At 44.9% G+C, this 24,713-nt stretch overlaps 1 protein-coding gene across 10 annotated transcripts in view; it reads right to left on the reverse strand.

Annotated features, from left to right (window-relative positions):
• The window catches only part of LOC119449951 (cholecystokinin receptor type A), a 208,860-nt gene that overhangs the window by 21,348 nt on the left and 162,799 nt on the right, over positions 1 to 24,713 (reverse strand). For 7 of the 10 annotated variants that reach the window (XM_049665539.1, XM_037713257.2, XM_037713262.2 and 4 more), the window contains exons 3-5: positions 20,518 to 20,775; positions 9,700 to 9,848; positions 3,861 to 4,215 (exon numbers count right to left, since the gene is read on the reverse strand). In XM_049665539.1, the coding sequence (XP_049521496.1) occupies positions 3,861 to 4,215; positions 9,700 to 9,848; positions 20,518 to 20,775 (762 nt within the window). The remainder of the gene's footprint in view (positions 1 to 3,860; positions 4,216 to 9,699; positions 9,849 to 20,517; positions 20,776 to 24,713) is intronic. The other 3 variants (XM_049665544.1, XM_049665543.1, XM_049665540.1) reach the window with 3 other exon arrangements.

The following is a 24,713-nucleotide window of genomic DNA, read 5'->3' on the forward strand; positions in this document are numbered from 1 at the left end:
TGGTTGACAACAGCGGAAACCGAAATGAATGGCGACTGTGCGAAAAAACAAAAACAAAATAAGACGAGGTTTATCAGGAAATGCTGAATCTTTTTTTGCTTGATTAACTAAGTTATAAGTACTTTACTGAAGCACACCTACAAGTTCAGCTGCAGCAGTGGTGATTCCAGCAAGATCCATCAAGATACAGCTAAAGACGTCACATGTCTCATCAACCACAGCTGCTGAACTGGTAGCCCTCCAGTGCGGCTCTTCATTTCATTCTGGAAGAACCACTCCATCCATGGTCAATCTTCTGTGACTCCAAGGCAGCCCTCAAAAGTTTACTCTCAGTACTGCGCCATGGATCACATGAGCAGCTCGTCGCAGAGATCAGACAAGTACACCATCTCATATTTGATAAAGGGCAAGATATAATATATCACTGGTTGCCTAATCACTGTGGCATACATGGCAATGGTCGAGCGGACGCAGCGGCCCGATCTGCCCATTACGGTGTCAACTGCGTTGCCATTCCTCTTTCGAGAACCGACGCAGCGAAAAAATTTTCCGCGCTTGCGCGTGAGCTAACACTGATGCAATGGAATTCATCCGATTTCATAAGTGCACGCCTTCATGCCCTGGACCCTAATTTACAGCTCCGTATTCCGTTCAACCTTCCACGACGGGACTGCACACTTCTAGTCCGTCTATGGCTTGGAGTAGCATTTTAAAATGCGTACTCCTTTCTTATCGGAATGGCCAATACCCTACTTTGTGAATTCTGCGGGTGCAACGAAACAATCGCACACCTTATTTGTGAGTGCCCTCGTTTCAACCCGCAGAGAGCAGCACTCTCAGCGACGATTCATCAACTGGACAAACGCCCAATAACAGAAAAGAACATCCTTGGAAACTGGCCTACACAAACAACGGCGCGAGCCGCCCTGAAGGCACTGCTGCGTTACTTAAAGGACACCGGACTCAGTGACAAATTGTGACTCTGCACTGTGTTACGTAGGATGGAACGTTGACAATATGCAACACGAGAACGCCTTCGCAGACTGCGTGACAGTGCCAACAGAAACAGTTCTGTTTTGTGTGTGTGTGTGATTTTCCTTTCTTTCCTTCATTTTTTATTTTCTATCTCTACTTTTTTTTCTCTCTCCTATGGCATCCCTTAACCCCTCCCCCGGTACAGGGTAGCCAACCGGAGATAACCTCTGGTTAACCTCCCTGTCTTTCCTTTACCTTTTTTTTTTCTCTCTCTTTCACGTGATGCACTCAACAGCGTGCACTTTTTCCTGGCAAATCGTTCAAGATGGTCGAACAACTAACCACTCCATTATGTACGTGCTCTGTTAGCAAGCTTTTTCTTTGATTTAATTCAGGTTCGCGCTTGGGGTATTGTGGCTATTTGTTCAGTCAAAGAAATGTCATACCACAATCACTCCCTCCTCTTCTTAATGTCCCCCATAATAATCTATCTCCATTAGGCAAAATGGACTGTAATGACGAAAAAGAGGAAAAGCAGACGCTGGTAATTACAGTGCTTGGAATGCACGAGAAATAATAAAATAAGGCGCTAAGGACGTTTGGCAAGGTAAATGTGTTAATGCTATTCCTAGCACGAGAGATATGAACAACCCTAACCCTAACCGCGCTTATGCAGACGAGAAAACGCCCTTGGCAGCGAGGAAATAAAGGCCTGGCGGCACGCAGGTACTGCTTGAAGCGGCTCAGCTTCTGAAGACGAAGGGGGCGATAACGCCCCTAGGGTTTACTAGATGCAATCGCTGTCGTCTGATGATGATCGAACAATGAGAAGCGAACAGAGGCAAGACAGATGATGCTCATTCGTCTTGGCGCCGAAGTGGTCGAAAACTGGCGTTACTACGATTACACCTCGTCGATCTCGCAAATGAAGGGCGAACAAACTGCATAATAGCCGCCCAAGCTTAGGTTCCTTAACACTACTTCTGTGTAGCATATATCTCCCCGGGCACCGTTGCCAGCGTGTGTGTTTGCTGAATTGAAAGTTTCCGACAAAGTACTGCTTAGTGGAAGGTAAGTTTATGTGCGCTACGAAGAACTACCCGCATATGACAAAGAGCGCTGCTGATCACCACTATACCTTCGTTCGTGACAGTGTTTAATCTACAAATAATTACACCGTGTTGCGAAATCGAGAGTGCCGCGACAGCAAAGTACTTTTGCCACACGGCGTTCGTTCCATTCATCGGGCTTATGTAACATTGTTGTGCACTTAAAGGGACGCGAAATGACATCAGCGGCGTCACTAACTTAGCACACGGCTCTGAAGGACTGTCATCTCGCTTCTTGCCAGCACGGGAGGCCCCAGCCGTCGAGGCATTTCGGTTCGATATAGGCACTGCGATGCGGAAACCAATATGGTGGGCCAATAAACGAACAGCATTCTGAGTGCCGAAGGGAGAAAGAAGCTGAGCAGGAACAAGAGCTAGAGGACAGCCGAAAAAAATAATAATAAAGGATGGAGAAGGAAATGGCTGCCGAGTGACGGAAGGAATAGCGCTCGGTATAGAGAATGCGGCTAACAACGCGAAGCGCGCTGCAAGAGCAGTCTACTAAAAAAAGGAATAAAACGAAAAAAAAAACGTGGGGATGGAGGTACACAGCCTGGGGGAAGGAGGGGGGCGGGGGGGGGGGGGCGTAGTCATCAAAGACAGTAATCGTACCATACTGCCAAGAAGAGAAACCAGCAATAAGAAGTGGGTGGAATAAAGGCTGAGAAAAGAACAGACGTATTAACCGAATGTTGTATGAGGAGGCAGAAAATAAAATCACTTGCTGTACTTGATTATTATGACAGCCGGGGGACTCTTCCCGTTTTGTTCTTAGCCTGCTTGATTGACTGATGTTATGGTCTTATTGGCTACATACGTTGAAGTGCAACATCGTCGAAAATTGGGAAACGTATTTTCCATCGGGAAACAATGCTGCCTCTTGCTGAGGAAAAGGAAAAAGTTCCGGGAGAGAACCTACAGAAGACCACGTGACACAAGCTCAAAGAGGTTTGGCGCTGCAGATAACAGCAAGGTGCTTCGGCTGCGAAAAATTCCAGAAGAGAAGCACGGTCGTCGCATAGCAAGAAAGCAGGACCCTTCGGACATACACAAAGAAGCGAGGAAACCTTGCAGTAAGCCCAGCAAACCACACTTGCACGTGAGCACAGGGTAATGGCTTCTCAAAGATGGACAGCGTGCACTCTATACCAGGTGTTTCAGAGAACAATTTCAAAAATTTTTAAACGTTGCCTGTGGCAGATAGTAGAATTCTAATGCATGATCTGGTCATTCAAGAGACGGGACATTACTTGCACAAAACGTTGAAATGCATAATCGACTAAGTAACAAAATTTAACTAATTAAGTTTTCAACTAATTACCTTATGGCCGTGGAGTTCGCAAGGCGGGTCCACTTTGAACGAATTCTCAGGATGACTCCAGTTTCGAGATTAGTAATTCCCTAACTTTGCGGATAAATGCATTGGCGTTCCAGTTACCTTTGCGCTTCGATGCATAAAACGACGTTTTGCTAAGTAGCTGTGCTATCTGCCACAGGCAACCTTTAAACATTTTTTAAAGTGTTCGCTGAAACACTCTGTACATGGCGATTGACTGCCGGCAAGTTCTTCATGAGGGAGGCACGTATACTGTTTCTTCGTACTCCATAGGAGCATGCGACAACGTTGTAACATTGATCTTAAATACGGGGAAGCTTAGCAACTCATGCAAAAAGAATTGCTGGCATTTTAACTGTTGTCTGCGTGCGCAAAAAAAAAATAGAAAAAAAAACAAAGCCGTCAAAGCAAGAAGAAGCAAAAAGCCGCCGAACACGTACCGCTGACATTCTTGCCGTTGCTGCAGATGCTGTTGAGCGACACGAATCGGTCGTGGCTCTTGGTCGACGACCACCGGCGGCGCCGGCGGCTCGAGGCGCTCGAGCAGGCGAGGACGTTGCGGAATGCTTGCCGGTACTTGTCGTGCATGAAGCAGTACGTGATGGGGTTGCAGCAGGAGGACACGTAGGCGAGCAGGTGTACGGCGGCGAAGGCACCGGCCGGCACGCGGCTGTAGGCGGCGTGCGCGTCGAACACGGTCCACGTGTGCAGCACGTACAGCGGCGTCCAGCACACGAAGAACTCCAGCACCAGCACCGACAGCATCCGGATCACGCGCCGCTTCGAGGCCCGGCTCTGCGCACGTCGACAGCAGCAGCTACGTAAAGCATGAACCGTACGCGCGTATGGTGACATCTACACACGACGTCACTCGACGTGACCAACGACTCCTTCGGCACTTCTAGAACGTCACTGCCTTGGTTTGCCGATACAAACGGAAGTATCCGCTCTCGCCCCGCCAAACTTGGATACCGAAATCCTACGTCGGAGATTTAAGCCCGCTTGGGAGACGGATACCTGCTTGTGAGAAAAAACATACAGCTCCTTATGCGGCGAACGGTGAATGGAAGAACGCCAGTATCAGATAACCACTGGCGTCCGAGATTTTTCCGTGTCCCCTGTTGCGCACAGACGCAACAGCGGGCCATAATATCGGAAGCCACGCAAGAACGTTGGATTTCTCACCGATGATTCGCGGAAGTGTTCCGAAGTTGGAAATGGCTCGATAAAAGCTTAATACAATATCAAGTTGTCACACGTTGTGATACGATGATGCGATCAACAGTGGTCCAACGTGGGATGTCCCGGGAGTCACCGTTTCGACAAGGGGACTTGTCTTTGCCTGCCCCGTGCAGTTTACAATTTTTTCTGTACCTCTGCATTGCGCTATCATGAGAAAGTCAAGCCACCGCTCACAAACAGTAATATATACTGTCGGCGCCACCTACACTCTAAGAACAAGTGGAGTGGTGAAAATTTCTTTTTACAGTGTAAATTGCTGTTCCCTATTTATCTCTACTCACGAACGCTTTCGTGCACCATGACATAGTGCGTTCTGTCATGGAACGTACTCCACGCGGTAATACAAGAGCACAGACGAGAGCACAATCAAACAAACCACACTTTACTTTTCCAACAAAGCAAGAAAATAGTTACATAGATCATACCAATAAATTCCTAAACCGCCTCCTAATGCCTTATCCATAAACAAACTTAAATCCACTTAAAAAATTCATAATTTATCCATTCTCGCCTTATGAGTTCAAGATAGATCAGTCAAAACAGTAAAGCGACAATAATCGCTGTCGGGAGGAGGTTAGCCTTATGGCCTAAAACATTTTTTTTTCTTTCGGCCAAGTAATTTCCGATAAATTCGAACCCTCTGACACATCGTTTCAGTTTTGATCTGACATGTTTCAGTTTTCATTACTTCTATATATGTTTATCTCTCGTTAAGTGCTTTTTTTTGTTTGTTTTGAGCTACAGTTTTGGGATAGGGGCCACTTCAGTAGCCAAATGTAACATGCTGTCACAAATTACAAAAAAAAAAAATGAACGCTTGTGACCCAGCGCTTCAAGTAGGTCACCGGTATTTTTTTTTTTTATTCGAGAGTTGATCTCCACCTTGCCGATTAGCGCGAAACTCATTAGTAGCAATCTTGTGTCTCATATGTCATTGTCGCAATCACACCACGTGCGATCACATCACATGCGATCGGCTACTTCTACTGCGTAAGGCGCAGATTACCAAAGCTGCTGCGAATAATACTTCATCTGCCAGCGCTATAGGAAAGCAAGCACTGTCACAGGAACCACGCGCAGAAACTATTCGGTAATATCTCTATCAGATAGCCGCCGGCCCGGCGTCCGTATTCTTCCTCCAAAAAATGCACATCCTTTCGACAGTGAGCGCATTAGCCTAATGGAATCACAAATGCGACCCTGCTCAAAATGCGCGTCCCTGCGAGCAGAAGAAAAGTGGACTGCGCGTGTAGGTGAACAAAAGAAGCCGTTGTTACTGCGCATATTGTAAAATGTACTAAAGCGGATTTTACTACTTTGATTTCGCAGCACGTGCCGAATTCCGTAAAAAAAAAGTAGCAATGACACACTAGTTTGCCTTCGGCACTAGCGTTTGCACAAGTTTGGCGATGTATGTATGAGTTCTCCTTGTGCGCATTTCAAGAAATATAATGCAATCCGCGGCCCAGCAGACACTTCGATTGTGCTACTTCCAATTGGAAGTCATGCATTTGCTACTGCTTTCTTGAAGGTAGAGTCAAGGTTTATTAGCATTACTTTCATTGAACCCTGTTTACAATCGTGAAACTTACTTCAATGTGGACATAAAGCCAATCATAACAAAATTTAGTGGGTGTAAATCCAATCTGCTCTCTGCAAGAAACGCAGTAGCAGGTTTCTGTTCATAGCTGTCTTGCTAGCCCTAACGAGAATATGCTTGCTTTGACATTGTCGAGACAAGATTGACTACAGAGGGTACGCACGCTGTGGGACAATATCAAAAAACTGTAACAACTTTAAATGTCCATCTCTACAACTCTTTGTGTGGGTTCTGGTTCTACGTAGAGAGCAAGCAGATCATAGTATGCCGGATGTTTTGCTGAGCTTACTTGTTATAAAACGTTCTTGGTTTATCGAAACTAATAGACCTTGGCGGGCATAAAGTAACGATTACTTTCGTTCACAACCGGCCGACCCTGGTGATAACGCAGACAAAGCGTTCCACGCACCAATGATGAAGCTCAAAGAGCAAGAGCATTGTCTAAGTTGGTTCCATTATTTCGCCCTATAAGACAAATCAGTAGAAATTTCGATCGAAATTTGATTCCAGCACGTGGGTTACTATTTTTTTTTTCAACGCAACTTCACTTAACCCATTTGCCACAAAAAATGCTGTATGGTACTGCTTGCGCCATGGCGCAAATTTTGAATATTCAAGTTCGCGGTGCACTTCATGGTGTTGGAGTAGCTAAACCTCACTCTAATGTCAGTAATTCTTTAAGAAATATTAAAATCTGGGTCTTTACCTGCCAAAACCACTATCGAACTGATTATGAGCCGCGCCATAGTAATGGACTCCGGAATAATTTTTTACCACCTGGGGTTCTGCAACGAGCACCTAAATCTAAGTACACAAGTGCTTTCGCATTTCGCCTCCATAGAAATGCAGCCACCGCGGCCGGGAACGAATCCGCGACCATGAGCTCAGAAGCGCAACAACGTATTCTAAATCTTGATTCAAAAATGAGCGCAGGCCCGGATGACATTCCAAACTCATTTCTTTTACGTTACTCCTTATGAACTTGCAAGTACCTTACCATTATCTTTAAGAAATCGTTGTCCACTTGTGTAGTCCCAAATTCACGGAAGGTTGCTAAGGTTCTCCCATTATACAAATCTGGTGATAAGCACATTTTAACAAATTATAGACCAATTTCATTAACGTCCCAATGTGGCAAGTTACTGGAGCATATTGTCTATAAACATATAGCCGCGTTTCTTGAGTCTAACAACATCTTTTCTGCTTCTCAACATGGTTTCAGAAGAGGCCTCAGTACAGTCTCTCAGCTCGTAGAATTTGCCCATGACGTAGGCTAGTCTCTCGATATCGGTGATCAAACTGACGCATTATTTATCGATTTCTGAAAAGCGTTTGATGTAGCAGTTCACACCAAACTCTTGCATACACTTCAAAGCATTTTAAATAACTCCAGTATTGTAAACTCGTTATCCAGCTTTCTCTCCGAACGCTCACAGTATGTACTTTTCAACTCTAGTAAGTCCCCGACAGTAGGTGTATCGTCAGGCGTACATCAAGGCTCCGGGCTCGGCCCTCTCCTCTTCTTACTTTATATAAATGACCTCCCTTCTATTATTTCCTCAAAGATTCGCTTATATGCCGATGATTGTGTCATATATCGTGCCATTAAATGTCAATCTTATCATGTCGCTCTTAACACTTGTTTTGAAAGGTTTTGTAGCTGGTGCAAACAGTGGCAGATGACCATCAACTTATCATCAAGGCGTCGTTCATTTTCAAGGCGTCGTTCTATATCTCATTTCATATACTCTTTTAACGATCAATCCCTAAACAGAGTTAACCAATATAAATATTTGGGAGTTCTTTTTTCGCACGATATGTCTTGGTCTCCCCATATTGAACTAACATGCAAAGAAGCCCTTCGACGCCTCGGTTATTTGCAGCGCACGCTCTGTTCCGCACCAACACATAACTAGGCTGATAACCTATATAACCCTAATACGTCCGATATTGGAGTACGCCTCTATCACATGGAATCCCCATCATAAGAAAGACGTCAAGGCTTTAGAGTCAGTACAGAAAAAAGCTGTTAGGTTCATCTGCTGTCGTTATGACAGATATTTTTCACCCTTTTTCTATCTTTCTGACCTGAATCTAATCACACTCCAGAAACGTCACCACTTTTCCACAGTTATGTAAATTCACCCCATTGTTCTTGTCAAGATTACATTTCATTTCCAGCCCCCTCGAATACTCGACAATATCATGCTCTAAATATTGTTCCGTATAGTTCTCGTTCAGACTTGTTCTTGCACAGTTTTTCTCACACGATTCAGTGATGGAATGCTTTGCCCGGAAATGTACGTGAATGCGCTTTAGATGAATTTCTCACTGCTATTTCACAGTTGTAATGTACATGTAAAATTGATTGTTCTTTTCCTACTTCTGCTATAGCCAAAGTTTGGCTGCAGTATGAATAAACAAATAAATAAATAAATAAATAAATAAATAAATAAATAAATAAATAAATAAATAAATAAATAAATAAATAAATAAATAAATAAATAAATAAATAAATAAATAGCCACTGGCGTATACCGTGGCCGGTGCTTCAAATTCCTGAGTAAAGTCAACGCAAGTGCTCCTTTATTAAACCACCCGTTCAGCACTGTACGTTGCGCGTATGAAACAGTCATCGACATTGCAGAAGACTCGCAGAAAGATGGAGACCAAGCGATGAGCAGTGGGCCAACAAAACAAGAACCTCAGTCTGCAAGATCTGATGCGACTACCTATCTACCTATATGCTTTAGCTTGCAGAATTGTACGTGCGGCATTTGGTGTGCTTGTTTAATGGCGCATAGCATTTATCAATGGGCAATGCACCGGGAGCTTTCTCCGTTAATGAACCAACGGTCATGTAGATGGGCGTATCATGTGTACTTATATCCAGGTTTGCTTCAATAGGATAAACTCTAGTAGAACGTCTGCGACCGATATTGCGGCAGCTATAAGTCATCTTATAGCAATGCCGAAGCCTGCATTCTTACATGCGGTACAAGGCTGGCCCATTTCTTCCACCTTGTATTCGCGGAAATAAAACGCCGTTACGTGCCTACCAACAGTCATCTCGAAATGCCTGACATTCCCGTTGAGTGGAGAACAGCAGTAAAAAGAAGAAAAAGAAAAGCAGAACATTCATCGCAATACGCCTGATATTCCCGTTCAGTGGAGGACCGCAGTAAAAAGAAGAAAAACAAAAGGAGCTCACTACGACACCGGGACAATCGCCCAAGGCGTAGTACCTATGGCGCAATCCTATCGACTAAAGGTTTGCGTATACTGATATAATCAATACCGGACGCACTGAAAGGCGGTGCTCGCGTGAAGCAATGTCCGGCAGCGTTTGGCAAGGCTTCGTATGACTGAAGCTATCTACGTCCTTTGCACGGCATATATACAAACGCAAGCGTTTCAAGGCGTTTCGCAGTGCGTACCTTGCGGTAGTTTCCCCTGAAGATAAACTGTCTCCTTGGCATTTTTTGGAGCCTGGCTTCCACGTCTGGAGGTGCGATGAGCTGCGGCATGTTGGGATTGGTGTGGTACTCCTCGTGCACCACGGCCGTCGACATGAGTTCCTCGTCTTCTTGATGGCAAAGAAAATAGGAAAGGGAGAGAGAGCGAGAGAGAGAGAGAAAAGACGAACAATAAGTGTCGCGAGTAATGTCTTGTGTTTCTTTTTTTTTATTTTGTCGCAAGCCTTGGCATGATTCACTGCCAAGACATATACAGGCAAGGCAGGCATCATTCATGTTATGGTTAGTTGAACATTAGTTAATTATCACTGTCATAGCAGTAGCGTGTAGAAGTCATGATACGAAACTGGCCTTCTCCTAACAATTCGGTAACTAGGCGCGCTATTTTATATTGTTCGCGGCCTACTCGTAGAAGGTTGAACTTCCCTCCGCACATCAGGGTCCCTGCCTACACTTTAGTGACGTGCAGTCTCTTCACGGGTTGCACTACTGGGCCCCCACTGCTCTGCTGAGCGGTTCCACAGATGCGCTGTGAGTTCAGGAAATTCCGATAACTGCCACTTGTCAAACATGCGGGAGATCAAAACATTCCCCCATAAGCTGCACCACAGGGGCGAACAGCGAATACAACGGCGATTTCCCGCACACCCGCACACAGCCCTCTAATCGACACACTATTCATGCAGCAATTCTACAGAAATGTTGCGGAATTTACGCGGAATTCCTACATATAATGCCACTCAATTATTTCGGAAGGCATGCAGAGTTATTGAACTGTGCACGGAAACGTTTCATTACAGAAGGGAGGGAACGTAGAGATTCTGGGACGAGCAAGTGGCCATTTGTACTTGCAGCTCCACTAAGTTTATTGGTATACCTTCGTTCCGGTATATTCTTTTCTCTGTAATGCTCTTGCGCTGTGTTATAAATCATTTCACCAATTGGTGTAGTTTGTTATCACAATTATATTAAATTGTGTCGTGTTAAATTAAATTGTGTCACCAAGTTGTCGATTAGTTGTGTAAACACTTTGAGACCGGGCTTCGCGAACCTTTCGCAGTGAATAGAGCACCTTTATAGCCCACTGAAATGAAATACAGTGTGAATTACTGGAAAATGGGACTATGTGACCTGTGGATCAGTCGGGATGTATCATCCGGGTCAGCGGAGAACGGGACAGCGCCATTTCACTTGTATGCTTGTATTTTCGTAGTTTACAGAGTTTCAATATTTGTCTTTGAAAGGCTGTAGGAGTAGCGGTTGTTTCACAGTCACAGGTTGGTTCAAACCACGTAGAGAGCGTTTCGCTTCAAGAAGTCAGCATTACTCGTAGCACTGGAATACGATGTCCCAGAGATTTCTAATGCTGTTCTTGTATGGAAAGCCTGAATTCCTATCTTTAGAAAAACATCTAATGCTAAAGTACAGGTTTTCCTGTGTGAGTAAAAAAAATACCGACTGCCCCATCTTTCATTCGCCAATTCCATTTTGTTTGTCCTTGTAACAACCGGTCCCTAAGAGAGGGTTAACATTTCCATAGCAGAGTTTACATGCTGAACGATCACGAGCGCCGTCAGAGTTAGAGACAGGGGTAAGGCAGGAAAATCGAGGCAATACCACCTAAGCTATACCTCCACCCCCCAAAAAATTAGGCGTAAATCCTGTGTTTAGGTTTTCTTGTGTGAAATGAACAGAGCAGCTTGCGACTACATTGCAACGAGCAACTGTCCAATTGAACAAGTAACGTATTGCGCAAAATTCAAGGGAGGAAAGAAAGATTGAACAGATCGAATTGTCCTAGGTCCGTATTCGCAAAGTGCTTTTACGTTAAAATGGTTCGTAAGTGTTAATTCCGGCCAATCCTGACACTGGCCATATTATAACCGAAGGCCACCGGCCAATGGCAAAGAACACTTACGAACGAGAAGCTTTGTGAGTTCGGCCCCTAGTGTCTTGCTAGTGCGCAGTAAGGTAATTGTTCAGTATGAACGAACTAGTCCGGAACAGAGCACTTCTGAACGTGTACGGAAAAATAAGATTTGCCAGCAAGAGACATTCATTTCTTTTCTCATGAGAAGTCAGGCGCGGAAGCATCCGATGTTATCGAACATAGACCTTTGTCAAATCAAGAAATGCAGGATTCGTGGACACAGGTGAGCAATTCTCAGGCATTAGAGAGCCTTCGTCACGCTCGTCTTGTCTACGGACAGCAGGATAGTTTCTGCTGTCTAATAGGCGGCAGTGCTTTAGGAGCGCTCGGTGTCGAACGCGTGGAAGGCCGATGGATGAGCTCTCACAACACGCTATAGACTTCCTCGGCATGCCACGAAGGCGGCTGCTGCTGCAGTGGCTGAGGGAACGCGCGCGGTGCCGATGAGGCACGCCGTTCATTCTCAACCCGGCATTCACAAAGGCCCATTGACTCGGAAATTCTTCCTCGGCTCTATTCCAATCATCTGGCAGCACTCCTCGAATATAATGGGAGCCGCACTTCAATATAAGGCGCCTCGACGATTGCTGTGATTACGAGATGCGCGATAAACGCATTTCCTGCGCAAGTGCCATCGATCAGGTGAGCCCAGGTTCCTAATAAAAAATATGCAGATCCAACGCACATGTCGAGAGAGAGAGATAGCGAGAGAAAGGCAAAAGAAATACAGGGAGATTAACCGGAGTTTATCTCCGGTTGGCTATCGTGTACCGGGGTAAAGCGATGTCATAGGTGCTATGTCAAGCGAAGCGGCTAAATAAATGTTTTACAACTAACGGCGATGCATCCAATTTTGTTTAATTTTACCCTGTGCGACGTGTAGTCTCAAGCAATGCTTTTTTGCTTTTTTTATTGCCATTGCAATTATATGGACACTCCAGGCGCATTTTTGCATCGCCATTGGCGTCGGCGTCGCTGCGATGTTCAGTATAATGTAAAGGGCGATAACATCGTCGCCGCGCGCCGTATGCTGTATGTGCGAGTGAAAGCGTGCGATGGTGAGTCGATGGCAGCTCAATCTCGCGCGTGCAAGGGAGGAAAGTGGGGAGGAAACGCGCCATCTTCCGTCGCGCAGAAGGCAGCAGGGGGAGGGGAGGGGAGGGGAGGGGGGGGGGAGGGGGGACGTTCTACTCCGGCGGCTGCGGCGTATGGTGGAGCCACGGCGGCCCTATCTTCACAGTCATCTGCGATGAGTACAGAGTCTAGGCGCACCGGGGCCTTATAGCTTCGCGTGCGCTGTGTTCTCGCAACTTCGTTCTCGTTGAAGCGGGAGGCAGCACGAAGGTCAATTCACTCGCTGCTGCTGCCACTCTTCTTCACGCCAGCGTTTTTGACAACGAGTGTACGCGCTCATAGAGTGAGATGTGCCTATTTTTGCCTGTGCGCGCGTGACACCATGCTTGTTGACTTACTTAGTAAGCGAATGTTTACGAGTTTATGCGGCCGATAAAGCTACTATCCTTACTTCGTATAGCTCTCTACTCATTTGCTATCATAATCGATGCTTCGCCTTTCGGGCGAAACTGCGAGATGTTGAAATGCGCAATTAAAGGAAAGATTGGCGCCGGCTACCTTTCTTCGAAGGGCAAGCGAGACACAAAAGTCTCGTTCAATTTGTATGTCTTACTTTTCTATGTCACTTTCTTTTCTTTCCCTTTTTTGCTTTCTCGCAAGCCGGTGGGCATGACGTCCCTTTCTGAAGGCAATCGATAGCGTGCTTGTCTTTCTGTATGTAAACTGAATTGAATTGTGGGGTTTTACGTGCCAAAATCCCGATTTGATTATGATGCACCGCGTAGTGGAGGACGCCGGATTAATTTTGGTCACCAGGGGATCTTTAACGTGCCCCCAACGCACGGGACACAGGCGTTATTGCATTTCGACCCCATCGAAATGCGGCCGCCGCAGCCGCGACCTCGTGCTTAGCAGCGTGACACCATAGCCTCTAAGCCACCGCGGTGGGTCTTTCTGCATGTGTGTGCGTGGTGTTTATGTGTGTTTAAATGTTTAATAGTAATAAGGTGCGGTTGTATAAGAAAAATCGCAAGGTAAAGCGGGCGTACTGCACACCGTGGAGCATCGCGCGAATATTGCTTGATGGAATTTGTATTGCTTTTACCACCGAGGCACACATTTTAAAATGATTCGCGGAAGTAATTAGGCAAACGATGACTACAATAATTATTCACCAAAGCAATCAGACGCTTCCGAGGAGTTCATAGCCAGTTCCAGTCGCGCAAAGGTCTGACGCCGCGAACTTCTGCGACGGAAAACCACCCGGAAAACCAAAACTTAACTGCCGAGGAGCGTATAACTGCCAGCCCTTAAGTGGGCGATCATAAGGGATACGACTGTATACACGCCTTCTGTGACTGTCTCTGCGAATGACTTACTCTATTTTTTTTTTTTTTATTTTTTTATTTTCTCTCCTTATCGATCTTCCCCTTTCCCCCTCCCCAAGTGTAGGGTAGCCAACCGGGCACGTCCTTCGTTAACCTCCCTACCTTTCCCTCTTCGTTTCTCTCTTTCTCTCTCCGGCGTTTGGCGCAATAACGGTATGCGAAATCGTTCGACTATTCAGGCAAACGGCGACAGCTACATGACAAAGGAAATGTTCGATACAAGCTGTCGTTGTTTACAAAATCACATTACGGCGAAACTTGCACGCGAATAAGAGTGGACCTCATCCCTACGGTAGCAGAAACGTCGAGGCACATATTACGATTCATGCTACGGGCACTTGCGTCCGCGGACCACTACGACCAGCCTGGTGTGAGTCCTGAATCTGCTTCATGAGAGAGAAAAGAGCTTGACGCCGATACTGCACTCTGTGCTATAGTGAGAAGGAAAGTGTTGAGCAGCGCACTTCCTACGAGTAATAACTGGAGAGTTCAATTTCGCGCCGACAGCTATCCGGTCGCCCAAAATGATGTTGCAGACATCATACCAACATCCCTCGAAGTGCCTACAAGGGGAGAACGCATTGTACAGGTAATTCTAGCGCTTTCATGTTGCATTGTACCCTATAAGATTGGTTCTTTCTTTCTTTCTTTCTTTCTTTCTTTCTTTCTTTCTTTCTTTCTTTCTTTCTTTCTTTCTTTCTTTCTTTCTTTCTTTCTTTCTTTCTTTCTTTCTTTCTTTCTTTCTTTCTTTCTTTCTTTCTTTCCTTCCTTCCTTCCAATTCTGCATTCTCTATACTCGTTTTCTTATGTCTCATCGTAGACTAGCAAACTGTAAGCTGTTCCTGTCAACGTCTGTACCTTCCTTTCTTTAGTCAAGGCCCGGAATTGACCTCTAAAGATCTGCATGAATATTTTCTACATTTCACCCGTCATTGAACCGTTGACTAACTGTACGGTAACACGTTACGAGATTCGTTTGTTTATATTCTGTATACAGTTGCGTTTGAACGCACTGTGCAGCTTGCAGCCACTGCGCGACGCAATATTGCGCGTTGAAATGTGGGCTAGCTAAATGTAATCGTGCTCTAGCTTATGAAAATTTTGATTACTGTTAAAGGTATAGTTTTCTGTGGCTCGATAGCGGCCCATCGGCGACAGACACCTCCATGTCGAGAGCAGCCGCCTGTTAGGTAGCCGCTGCAGCGAAGTTGCAGCCAGGACACGAGAGATTGTGGGTATTGCTACGGAGTTTCGACGTGTTGTGATTACAAGATATACTATGCGGTGGTATCAGTTGTCATTGTAGCTGAAAGTGAGACTGCCACATTCGTGCGTCTACTAATGTGCCCACAAGGTTTCGTGATTCACGGATGGCACGGGGATATGCCTCAGGTCGCACAAAAGAAGCTATCGCTAACGTTCACGATCATCTTTGATAGTTTCTGCTACAATTTCTTTATAATAATTTCGTTCATTGCGGAAACCATACGAGTATATCGCTAGTCACCTGCTCATACATAGAGAAGACGCGTACAGTTGGATCGGCCGTGATTCTTGAAGTAAACCGCGGTGTTCGAGATATTCTGCGTAGGAAAGGCAAACTTGAAGTAGCCACTAGGCAACAAGCTGCACGTACAAGGCAGTTATAACTAGATGGAAATGTCATTAGAGTGTCATTACTACGGGAAGAATGCGAAGCAAGACTGGAGAGCGACAGTCGTTTGCGCAACGAAAGCGTAGCTTCAGAAACATGCGGCGTAGGGCGGTGCTCGGTGCTGTGGGTATAACCAGGAAAGAACTTTGCTTCTAATGGTAAATGCCGGTTACGCAAGAAAAAGAATGTCCAGGCAGCAGCTTTTTAAGACAGAGCAAGAAAAGAAACGGTGGCTGCAGCATGTAGCTCACTGTACATTGCACAGATAATTTAAGTTCCGATGCTGCGGCTTACAAATAAGGCACATTATGTATAAAGTAAAGATTAATGCACTGGACAGTAAACGAGCCTCAGGCAGGAATCATTCGCTTTTGTGCATGGATGTACATGGGAGACATTGGGCATGCATGACGTGTTAGATGCACTGGTGTACATACCACACCGGGTGTAGCTGATCTTTGGACAAATAGAATGGATGCGAAATCGAGGGATGAGGAGCCAGAGGCAGACGGGAACTTGTCCGAGTTACGCAACTTGGGAGTTCGAAGGTTTGTGGGTGAAGGGCGGGCACTGCTCACGCAAAACAAGAGTCATTTGAGATTTATGGGAGAGGTCTGTTTTATGCGGGATGCAGTTAATCATGTTGGCAGCGATTATTTTGGCGGTTGAGTGGGCAACGCACACGGGTGCTTTATGCACTAGTGTTAGGTTGTCAGTACGAGGCTACTGTAATATCGTTTTATCATCATTCCGATCGAAGAACGCATAGGCGTGGCCGAGCTCCTATTATTGGGTAGCATTGTCTTGCTTCACAAATTTGTGTTCAGGTTGTAGAATAAAAGACAGAAAGAGAGAAAAAAAAAACACGGCGGCAACCTACACCCTCAATCAAATAAAATACGACGACCCATCGTAGTCCTCTTTTCATTAGCAGCGAATCTCACCGTGATACTGATCACATACTTAATTTGTCGTTGTATCATTTAAGCGCTCAACAGCGTTGTAAACAAACAAAACCACACTTTGGACGGCACTTGTTATTTATATGCTTTTGACATTACGAGGGGTTCCGACACAAATAAAAGATTCAGTTTTGTTTGTTGCTCTAATCGTGACTCAATTGTCAGATTACCATCGGAAATCGGTCTGCGGCGTGCCCTGATTTTGAAACTGACCTTCGTGACCAATGCCTTTGAAAAACTGGCCTACCTTATCTTGTTTTTATGGCTCTATAATGTACCGACAGGTCAATAGTAGGCGTGGGAGGCGTTAGGCTCCAAAACGTAACAAACAAAAACAACAAAATAACAAAGTTCATTCGTGACGCCTCTATTAACTTCGGCTTTATCACCGAAGTCCGAGATTAATATTTTGGAAGACAAACACGAAACTGAGCGACGGAGATGTGCGATGTTTTTCTTACGAAATGTGGAAACGAATTTAATGCACTCTTTGTTCGCTTGCAGTTTACAGATACGTTTCGCTGAAGACGAATGGAGCAACACCTACTAGTTGGGACTGGTCGTTCGATTTTGTGGACATTTTCTCTTCTCTACCACGCTCTGATTCCGGAAATAACACTTACTTGGAAGCCAGCTCCTATACTATAGCTCTATTTGCGGCTGCGTAGGAACGAATGTCGCCAGCGGCAATCGATTGCGTGGCAGGAGTCTGGGCACCCGGAAGTTTACGCCGCAGTGAAACTTAATGGAAAGAGAGACTGCCGCTCATCAAGTAAGTGACTCGATGTCTTATTACGACATTTGTGTCAGCAAGGAAGAAAATCCCAGCGACACCCCTGACAGTGAGCGAGTTGCTTGAGACTTCAAAAAACAAAGTGTTGTAGCACAGAGAAACACTAGTTCGTCTCTTTTGCCCTGCTTGCCTTGCCCTATCATGTTTATTATTTTTCTTCTGTTCTAATGGTTGTTGTTGTTGGAGATACCAGCTAACGGCAATCTTGGCATTACCTTCTTTCTTTCTTCTTTTCCTTTTTTTGTCTTACACGTTTCCGGCGCATGAATGAGAAAACTCTAAGCAGCCAGTGGGAAAAGCGAACAGTGCGCCAGCTCTTGCAGCCTGACAGAGTATAGCGAAAACTGAATTTCGAGCCCGGTATTAGTATACAAAGCTGAACATGCTATAGGTTGGCTATAACTTGACATACCGTTGGCTAAATGCGGGACACGTTCGCATTCTTGCACATCTCTATCTCAGGGGATAACATGTTTCAATGTATAAAATTTATCTTTCTGACTTTGTAAGTTGAACCTAACAGGATTGAAAAAGATATGCGTCAGAGAGACTGTGTACGCAGCATGTGTAATAAAAAATACAGTGAAAGCTTCTGAAGAAATTAGAGTAATCTTCCTCTCCGGTTTAAGCATTCCGCCCACGGGCTCGAAAATTACACGGATGTATGCATATTAGCATTTACTGTTACGTTGGATTATAAGTAACTTTTTAAACGCAATGTGACGCATTGCAACGAAGTTACCTGTAAATTGCGTGCTATACTTTTTCTCGATTGGTGTAAGCTTTGGAAACGAAAAAAAGAAAAACTGCTGCAACTGTTACTTATATTCATTATAAACTTTTCCAGAGCAAGTATGTAGATACCACAATAAGTATGCGAATATGTATTATTTTTCTGGTTTTTTTTGTGACACAATTTTGAGAATTGGCCGCTTAAGTCTCTAGGGGCTATGGGTGATTGATCAAATTGTACTGGACGACTTTATAAGCAAAAGGCCAGTGGTAGGCACAGTAACAACTTGCGCTCTTGTAACAAATGCTGCGAAGTCGCTTCGTAGTGTTCGCTTTTCCACAAGTCGCGCGATGCAAGCGTTTTAGTCTATTCTGAGCGCCACAGTTAAAGTAGGTGTTATTGATAACGCGCTCTTGTCAATTTCCCGACACTCAAAATTAGTTAAGCATCGAGTTCTGACAGGTTGTGCATTCGTACGTCGATGTATGGTCACTTATTCATTATTCAATATCTTGATAAAAACAAACGTCGCAGACGTTTACATGTGTCTATTTTCCCACTTGAAATACTAAATTTAAGCACCACAAGAGCTTTCAATTCTTTTTTTTTTGCCTATAACCTTTTGATGATGTTTCTGTAAGGAGAACTGACATGCTTCTAATGTTACAAAAACTTTGTCAGTAACAACACAATGCATTGTTCTGAACCGATCGCAGATAACTGAACATCCGCGAATACAAAGTTGGCAAAATTGTTATGGTCGTGCGCGGAATAAATACACTACAGCTAATCAAAACCATGCACAAATTCGACCCAACTGTGCTAATTTCCCGACTAAAGCGTATCACGTGGTGCTTCGAGATATCAATACTCTAATCCGACAAATATTTGAGATGTTGCGATAATAAATTCCCTATTTCGCCATCAATTCTGATTTTGCTTCTTCACGCTGTCTGTGTTGTTTCAGGGACCAAGTCGTGTTATTTTGTTGGCCACGATATCGTCAGTTCGGCATCTTATCGCAGCTGGAACATCACGAAAACAGTGATGATCGATTTTACCCAGGTAAGTCTAGATTTTGAGCAAGTTGAAACTGGCCTAGCGGTACACACAAATATAAAGATCCCTAGGAATAAAGACTCACGTACTGAATAGTAATCTCGCTGTGAACTTTCTCAAACTATCTGCACAAGCTATTTAACTAACATGGCTGAATGATATCAGTTTAACCATGGCGTTGCAACTCTGGCTGCACGAAGATGTATCCACAGCATATTTTATCTTGGCAGAAAATGTAGCCGGTGGCATTTAAAAAAAAGGAAAAAAAGTTATAAAATTGCCATTCGTTAACTTTTGTGGACCTGTGTGCTAAAAGCGTGTTAAGAGTATAGATGCGCTTTTTTTTTTCGTAGTTCTCCCGAAGGCAAAACGTATTCGGTCACTACAGTAGGTATCCCTTAACCACAAACCCGGTCCAGTCTGTCATCACCACACGATAATACCAAGCACTCCACCCAGGTTTATGAACTCTCTCACACTGTTCAGAAAACTTCCCAGAGCGCTGAACATAGACCACTTAAACTATCATGCAGGCTTACGCGCACTAGTGGAAATTTTAGTTTTCGCGCGAGCATAGTAAAAACTATATTCTACGAAGCTTACTGTCGCTGAGCACTCTGTTATTATTTCGTACTTGGGCAAACCACGGCCGCCATTTGTAAGCGACTGACATTTTCTTGTTTATCTGGTTTCTCAACGCGCAGGGGCAGCTTGTTTCGCGTTGATTGGAAGTCGTTGGTGTACATTTCGAATTTTACCTCTGCGTAAATGCTGCACCGGCAAACTTGGGAGCACGGGGCAAATTTCCGTCTCGTAGGGTTTTTCACGGTTTCTCAGTTTTGCTGGTGTCTAATTTCTGATTTGTTTTATACGAGTTTATTCGGACAGTTGTTGTGAAACCCGAGGTTGCGCCCTGTCACCGAGCATATTCGGAGGAAAAAAGAAAATTTAATCTATAAGAATAACGTTTATTGTGCTTGTATAGGGGGGGATTCCTGGCCGCCTAAAGCCGAACGCACGGCAGAGTGTAAATTTGGGGTTATTCGGCGCATGCCCAATACATGCACTAGAGTGCGAGGGACGATGTGAGGATGATGCGGCCAAGGTGCATGAGATGGTTATTGCCGGGTTAGTGCAGAGGTGGGGGCTTGCCAGCGATCGAAGCTTTACATGTGCCCAGTCTCACTTGAGGGGTGCTGTTCGGTTTCGGGCGTCGGGGCGGCGCAACCCCTGCATCGGCGCGCCAAGGCCCGGTGGATTAGCGAGCAGCAGCACAGCGTACTTTTGTTGTCGAGCTTCATGCCGTGGCAGAGGGTGGCGCAGATGCAGCTGTACACGAACGACATGATCACCAGCGGCAGCAGGAAGAGCGTCACGTCCAGGTACACGTTGAAGACGCGCTCCGAGGTCACGTTGGGCCACACCTCTCGGCATTTCTTGCGCTCTGCACGGGCAAAAAGAAGAAGGAAGATGGAAGTAGCGTTATCAAAAACGAAACTAGCAACAAGGACACTTTCCATGCTCCACCGTCTAGTACTGTTTGCTTAAAAGCTATTTTGGGGAAGAAAGAAAGTAAATTTACCACAAATAAAACCTGGAAAGGTATGTGCATGCTCCGCCTCCCGTTGCATGGAACTTTAGGAACTCTAGCACCTTAGTACACCTAACTTGAGCACACTCATCGACTGTATACAGTGTCATCATGCCTATCCTCAACGCCTCTTCCTTCCTGCCTATGCATATATGCCAGAGGTTAAAGCCAGAGGTTTAAAGTCTCATCCAGATCTTTCGAATTTATTCTTAGGGGAATCTTCATACCCTGCTTTCGCATGTGCAAGGAGCGCTTCAGGCTCGCAGGGGAAGTCGGCTACTGTACGTCGTTTACATATGTAGGACCAGGTATTTATTTCCAAGATTTTTTTTTCTGTCTTTTCTTGCGTGGGTTTGCTGGCCAGAGTAGAATTGGCTGAACAAACATATTGTGATTAGTAAGATGGGTCACTGACCGCTGCCAGAAATATGCACTGATATTTCTCAATCAGTACAGAACCATTGCACGTCTTTGTCCACATATTGCACTCCTGTAGGTTTGCAAGAACAGCTATATGCTGCCTAGAAAGATTTCAAACGCTCGAGGCACTTCGCGTGTATTCGTGGGCTTTTTTCATGCTTGGAAAAACACTTCTCTGTAGCACGTAATGAGCAACAGAAAGCTGTATCAGGAGTTTTTCATGTTGTTCAACAGTCTTGTCATTGACACTTTTCATGCAATTAGAATATTTGAGAAGTTGATTAATTAATTACGACTAATTATGTAATTAGGTGGAATGCAAAAATAATAATCTGAGTATCTTCAAGCGACGGCAAACAACATTATCTTGGTTGTGTCCAGCTACGTGGCATTTGCATATTTTTAACGTTTAGCTCAAGTTACGCGGAACACCCTATATCCTCATGCAATAAGGAAAATAGAAGCAATCACTTGCGTGACGTAGGGCGCTAGGTTCGTATTTCAAGGGACCTTGGTGCTAGCGCTAACAACTTTCGGGCTTTTTCTGCGTCCGATATTTTTTGCCACGTCTGTGCGGCACCATTGACAGGACGGCACCAACACAACAGAGGTAAAAGCCCGTAACGGTTATTGCTTTAAAAATGCAACTGACATAATTTCATAATCTTGACACTTTGAAGTCAGTGCTTTCATCCCTTTCGTTACGGCCCTCAAACCGCATATTTAAGTGTGCCTGAGCACATGCTGATAAAGTGTACAACCTTTAACAAGATTTCGAAGATTTTTGAAACGAAGACGTATGAAACGTTCGAAGCAATCGCTGTATTCTTATTGCGGGAGCCAACGAGCATCGGAGCTCACCAGAAAATGCGAAAGCTCCCACGTCGCATCTGTCGAGGTTATTAAGATGACGAATTCACGAAAACTAAGCGCTTAATTGGAAGCTGTGCTGGCGCTATACAATATCGCGGTCATGTGGTTGCCTAACGAAAGCTTTCATTGCACAATATTCAAATGAAAACGTGCAGCAGCTACGGCTCTGCTTTCGAACGTAAAATATGTATATAGAGAGAGTGGCTTTGCCTAATGAAAACATTTGTTCCTAGCATTTACAATCAGACAAGGAATTCAATCTTCTTGCTGTGTTATCAGTTGTCCTTGAGAGGAGTGCATCGTAGCACGTGAGAAATTCTGGAAAGTGCAGAACCGAAATGCCCAACGTTTAACACAACGACGTCTGCACAAAGAAAAGAGAAGAGGGGGTGGAAGAAGTTTGCCTTGCATTTGCAGCTTGCACGTTAGCGTCAAGTGTAAGTTCACTGTGAAAGAAGTTGTACCGATTCGGATAACCTGTCACGTACGAGTATACACATATCCGGAAAAAGAATTTGACTATAGTTACGTTTCTTGTGATCTCTGTAATCTTTCCATCATAAAGCCTACAGGTCCTTTATTAGAAGAAATACTTGAAACGTTGCAAAACTTAAGGTGCCTGTTGAGTAGCCTGTTCCTCTCGGAGCGTACTATGAGAAATATTGCTAGGTGAACAAAATACGACAGATTTAACTTGCACCCTTTTGATTAGACCGTCGTTGCTTACGAAGCGCGAGGAAATTTTTTTTTCGGAGTAAGTAAAAAGGCAGAGGAACTTCGGCCAGAAGCTATGGAACTTAATTGGAAGAGACGTGGACATTGAGCTTTTTTTATGTAGATAACCACCGGATTTTAGAGGTACATGGACACAGGGTAGCAGTCAGCCTTTCCCGCAGTGACACGAGCGTTCCATGTGAAGGCGAACTTTGATACGTTAGCTAGTTTTTGTTGTGCGGCACTTTACAAATAGTGGAGGGAGTCCGGGTGCTCAAAAATTTGAAATAATCGCTACGGCGCTTAAGGAAAAAAACTCGAGGCAGATTCCAGCGCGTGCGGAAGAACGTGTTGGAGAACAAAATGCTACAGGCAAAGTTGAACATGTGATATTTGCCAGCACTGCATTCAAACCAGTGAAACGAATGAGCGATCATTGATGATATGTAGTGACATTCAGCCCTAAACAGCTGAGCTAACCACAGACCAAACACAAAAAAAAACATCGACATATATAAACGGCCCCGAGGCAATCGATATACAACAGAAATAGGTAAGTAAGAGACGCTAGAGGACTGGGGTGACAGGTGACAGAAAACATCTAATGCGTGAAGCAAATATAGGTCGCGTGACAGTCCCCTTATGGAAAGGTTGCACCTGTCACCACTCCTATATACGTGGGCAGCCTTTAGTCATCGATCTATATCTGGCTGTCTATATCGATCTATATCTATCTTTCGCCGGTTTCTGTTCGTGTGGAAAGGAGGTTCGCCGAGTGGACCCTAAATGTCTCCCACCAGCAGTATTTCCCAAAGCGCTTCCACTGAACACTATCTAAACACGGAGAAAGAAGTAAGCGCTGCAACTGCGTACAGTGGTGATGAGACCACTGTTCATAACATGACTATGAGACATAGTCATGTTGTCATGAGCCATAGGTCAGCACACTCCCAACCACAAGTGCATTGACTCGCTCCACACTTGTTTCACAGGCATGAGATAGAGCTTTATTGAGTGACATACTGTGTGAGTGTGGACCACGGAGTGGTGTGAACGTGAGCATAAAAGAGAGTGAGTGCCGGTGAGTTTAGGTGGACGTTAGTATGAACAGGCTTTAGTGGTGGTTAACGTGAGCATGAACGAACGTCAGTGACGGTGAGTTTGATTGGACCTGAGAGTGACGTAAGTGAGTGTCAGCGATCATGAGTGGGCGTGAGTATGCATGAATGAGTGCCGGTAAGTGTGAATGAAAGCGACGGCGTGAATGCGAGTGAGTGTTGGTGGGTATGAGTTGGCGTGAGTAGGAATGTGAGTGAGTGCCGACAAGCGTGAGTGCAAATGAATGTGAGTGAGTACGAAGCCAGCAAAAATATTGATGAGTTAGTATCCACTGATATTGGCGAAATTAAAATAAAAGGAAATTCTGGGGTTTTACGTGCGAAAACCACGATCTGATGAGGCAGACTGTAGTGAGGGACTGCGGGTTAATTTTGATGACTTGGGGTTCCTTAACGTGTACCCAATGCACGGTACACTGGATATTGTTTTTTCATTTCGGCCCCATCAAAATGTGGCTGCCGTGGCCGGAATTTGATCCCGCGACCTCGTGCTTAGCAGCGCAAGGCCAAAGCCACTAAGCAACCACGGCGGCTTGCTGATACTTTCGACATATGGTAACAAAAAAAAACAAAAAACGAAAAAACGCGCTTATATAACGAAGAATACCCATGAGACAAGTACCAAGCAAGCGAGTCTTAACACGACGATCAATCAGCGGACGTCGG

Source organism: Dermacentor silvarum, chromosome 4 (genome assembly GCF_013339745.2).
Source record: "Dermacentor silvarum isolate Dsil-2018 chromosome 4, BIME_Dsil_1.4, whole genome shotgun sequence".
Taxonomy (NCBI): domain Eukaryota; kingdom Metazoa; phylum Arthropoda; class Arachnida; order Ixodida; family Ixodidae; genus Dermacentor; species Dermacentor silvarum.